The following is a 3,902-nucleotide window of genomic DNA, read 5'->3' on the forward strand; positions in this document are numbered from 1 at the left end:
GGACAGTGAGCCATGTCCGGAGCAGAGCGGGTCCCTGTGCCACGTGGCTCCTGGGGCGCAGCGGATGGGCAGACCCCTCGATGGACCCACTCCCATCTCCTCCACCCAGCACCATGCAGGGTGACGCTGGTGGAGGGTCTCACCTCCAGCTCAGCCGTGTTTATTTCAACCCCATGGTGGGTCCTCTGGTCCCTGCTGGGGGGGCCGGTGCCGCAGAGCGGTGGCTGGAGCCGGCCGGGACAATAGGGGGGAGGCGGGTGGGCTGCAGCCACGGCTATTGTTCACCCGGGCACTTCCACTGCCCCTCGCCACATGTGCACGGTCGCCCCCCGGGTGATGGATTTACAGGCTGCCTGTTTGCCTCGGGTTTCTATTTTTGGGGTCAGGCTCCTCGTGCCAGGACTGGCTGGATTCCTGCAGGTGAGACCCAGCCCCAGGTGTTGGTCCCCAGTGGTGCTCACAGCCCGGCTGTGGCGGTGTGGGGTGCTGGGTCTGTGAATACACTGACCCTTTTTCCAGCCTCACTGAGCAAAACTTTCCACATCCTCTGAGTGTTTCATTCTGTTTTTCTCCCCAGCTGGCCGGGCTCAGCGACCCCTTGGGACTTGCACTCGGTAGCTTCATTAATGACAGTTGTGGTTAATGGTCCAGGTCCTATGTAGCTGGTCCCAGCAGAGCTGTCTCCAAGAGCACAGAGATGAGCAGGGAGCTGGGGGTGGCCCTTGGGCACCTCGCCACCCTCACCTCACTGCCCTGGAAAGAGCATTGCCTCAGGACCCTGGGCAAGTGTCACCTCTGGGTGCTCCTGCAGTGCTGCCCCAAGGCCAGTGAGCCTGTCTGCCTGCAGAGACCCGGCCTGTGGCCTTTGAGGCATGTGGGGGGATTGAATGAGATGCTGGATGTGGTGTTCCACACCAGTACAGCTTTCTTGCCCCATGGGGAGCTCCTGGCAGCTCCTCACTCTCCCCCGGGGAGCTGAGAGGCTTTGTGGGATCAATGGGAGAAGGGAGTTGTTGATGAGCAATCGATGCCCGTGCGGTGTATTGCCTTATGGGCACCAAGGTGGCTCTTGGGCAGTGCTGGGGAGGTGGCCACTGTCCAAAAACCACCATGAGGTGCTGAGGGGAGAAGCCGAGGGGGTCCCTGTCCCCCTGCCCAGATGTGCTCAGCTGCACAGGGTACCTGCCTGGGCGTGGGGAAGCGCTGCGAAGGGCTGGTGTTTGTTTCTGAATCAGCTCATCAGTCCCAGCCCAGCACCCCAGCCCAGCAGGAGCCTTTTCCCGGGGCTCAGTGGGTCTGTCCCTCTCTGTGGGTTCCCTTCCCACTGTCACGGGTGGCAGCTCCCGGTGCCCAAGCGATGCCCCAACCTTCCTGGCTTCTTCTGACTCTGGTACTCATGGCCCAGGAGACTCCCACACCTTCCCCCTCCGCTGCTCTCCCAGCTCCCCATCCTCAGCTTCTCTCCTCTTGCTCCTCACCACATCTCCCTCCTCCCACACTCACCACTGGCCCTCGTGCCTGATGGAGCAGCTGGCTCAGAAACAGCCGCTCATTTTCCTCTCACTTTCCTCCCCAGACTCGTTGTTCCCTCTCGACATCGGCGCCGTGAAGAAGGACCACAGCTTCCTGGACCAGGACTCCCTCAGATCCCTGTGCAGGTAACGCTCCCTCACACCCTTTGCTGCTGCAGGCAGAGGAGCCAGCGCCAGGACGTGAGGGCTCAGGGCAGCACCCATGGTCCCTGGGGCCAGCAGGGTGTGGGTGCTCAGGCACAGGGAGGGATGTCCCAGTGCCTGTGCAGAGGGAGCAGAGTGCTGCTCTGATGGCTGTGCCTGTGAAATCCCCGCTGGCACATCACCCAGGGCTTGTGCCACTCGTGTGCTCAGGTGGCTTCACCCCACGGCTGCTACACCCAAGGCTGGGTGGGCAAAGGGGACACAGGGGTGTCCGCAGGGGGCTCTGGACACTGCACTGCCCTGGGAGCAGGCTTGGAGCTGCACCAGGCTCCATGTGTCCCTCTGATCCCGGAGCCACAGCTGCTGGGTGACAGGTGACAGGGAACAACGAGGGCTCTAAGGCAAAGCAAGGCGAATCATAGAATCGTTTGGTTGGAAAAGACCTTTGAGATCATCGAGTCCAACTGTACCTGTCCACTGCTGAAAAAATCTGAGCACCTCGTCTGCCCAGCTTTCAAATCCCTCCAGGGATGGTGTATCAACTGCCTCCCTGGTCAGCCTGTTCCAGTGCCTGAGAACCCTTTCAGTGAAGATTTTGTCCCTGAAGCCAGCACTGTGTCCCCAGGAGGGGCCAGGACTGGGGTAAAGCCTCACTTGGTTTCTTGCAGGAGGCTGATGACCCTGAACACTTGTGCCTCCATGAAGCTGGAAGTTCACTTTCAGCGTAAGCAGGTAGGTTGAAGGTTGAAGGGCAGCAGCTCTGTGCTCAGCAGTAACTCTGGGTGCTCCAGGACCATCCCTGGGCACAGAGCAGCACCCGGCACTGCTGGTTTATTATCCACCATCTCCCAGGATGGACATGCCCTGGAGGTGCCGGGCTGAATGAGCCGGTGCCTGTGAGTGCCCTGTGCCCCTGCACCTCTCCCAGGCTCCGGCAGCAGCAGTTGAACCTCAGGAGCTGTTACAGGGGTGGTCTGGGCAGGGCTGGGGCATTGCCCTCAGGTCCCCACTGCACCCAGCTCTGACACCCCTGGCAGCACATCTCCAGGAGGGCCAGGTGGAACCAGCCCCAGTGTCACAAACAACAATTAATATTGCCGTATTAATAACAAAACTTTTTGTATTTCCCCTAATGATTAATACATTTAAGATACGTGCCAGCTTGGTGCTCAGCACGTGGAAACCATTGCTGGGTGTGTCCCTGCTGGTCCCTTCTTTGGCTTGGGAGGGGATTCTGCCCTGCGTCCCTCCCTGCGCTGCTGTGTGAGGCTGGGGGTTTGTGGGGTCTCGGCAGGGAGACCCCAGTGCCCATGAGCTACCCAGGGATAGAGCAGCTTCCCCTGCCCTGCGCAGCATGGCCCTTGGGCACGGCAGAATGGTGCCTGGGGGGACCAGAGTGCGTTTAAGGGGCCGTGCTGTGGACTGTGCCCTGTGCTGGGGTGCATGTCCCAGGAGAGCAGGGCAGGGGGACACGCCAACCCTCTGTGGCTCTCACTGACTGATGGTCCCCTGTTCTCAACCACCTGCAGAATGAAGACTCTGAGGAGGAAGACCTGTGTGCCATCAGTGACCGGTGGGCTTTCCAGAGGGACAGCAAGCGGTGGTCCCGGGTGGGGTCTGTCGACGTCCTCTCCCAGGGCTCTGAGGTTCTGAACTCCACCATGCGACAGGCATCCAGCCGCGAGAGCGTCCTCACGGACTTCAGCACCAACCCGGAGGCTGTGTCCCTGCACAGCACCGGCAGCGTGGGTGGCACGCTGGGCATCGGGGCTGTGCCACCTGAGCCCCCGTCCCCCACTGCCGCTGCCATCGTCACCTCCAGCCGCTGCCTGAGCCCCCGGCCGCTGCCTGAGCCAGCGCTCCTTGCCGGAGCATCCCTCCAGCCCCAGCCAGGGCTCCAAGGAGAAGTCAAAGAAGCGACGGTCTCGCAGCTTCCTGAAGAGGATCGAGTCCCTCCGAAGGAAGGACAAAGAGAAAACCAGCCCAGACGAGAAGGTGGCACCACATGGTGCCGTCACAGCCGCACCGGGACGGGGCTCCCTGAAGAGTAACGGGGACCTTACAGCCCCCAAGGGCAGCTCCTCTAAAAGAGGGATTTCTGCCTCTTTCCATGGCAAAAAACACTTCTTCTCGGTATCGTACAGGACTAACCGCTCGCTGGGCTCGGGTGGGAGCAAGGTGAGCTCTGACTCGAAACGCAGCGGGGTCTACCTGGAGGACTACGAG

General features: G+C 61.1%; 1 protein-coding gene across 1 annotated transcript in view; it reads left to right on the forward strand.

The window, feature by feature from the left end:
* Window positions 1-1,576: 1,576 nt before the first annotated feature.
* LOC104530946 (rho GTPase-activating protein 7-like) overlaps window positions 1,577-3,902 on the forward strand; it is a gene marked incomplete at both ends in the record, with an annotated part of 2,965 nt that continues 639 nt past the window's right edge. The window contains 4 exon segments of the mRNA XM_029086927.1: window positions 1,577-1,658; window positions 2,345-2,408; window positions 3,206-3,511; window positions 3,513-3,902. Of these exon segments, the coding sequence (XP_028942760.1) occupies window positions 1,577-1,658; window positions 2,345-2,408; window positions 3,206-3,511; window positions 3,513-3,902 (842 nt within the window).

This window comes from Antrostomus carolinensis, unplaced genomic scaffold (assembly GCF_000700745.2).
Source record: "Antrostomus carolinensis isolate BGI_N321 unplaced genomic scaffold, ASM70074v2 scaffold3039, whole genome shotgun sequence".
Classification (NCBI taxonomy): domain Eukaryota; kingdom Metazoa; phylum Chordata; class Aves; order Caprimulgiformes; family Caprimulgidae; genus Antrostomus; species Antrostomus carolinensis.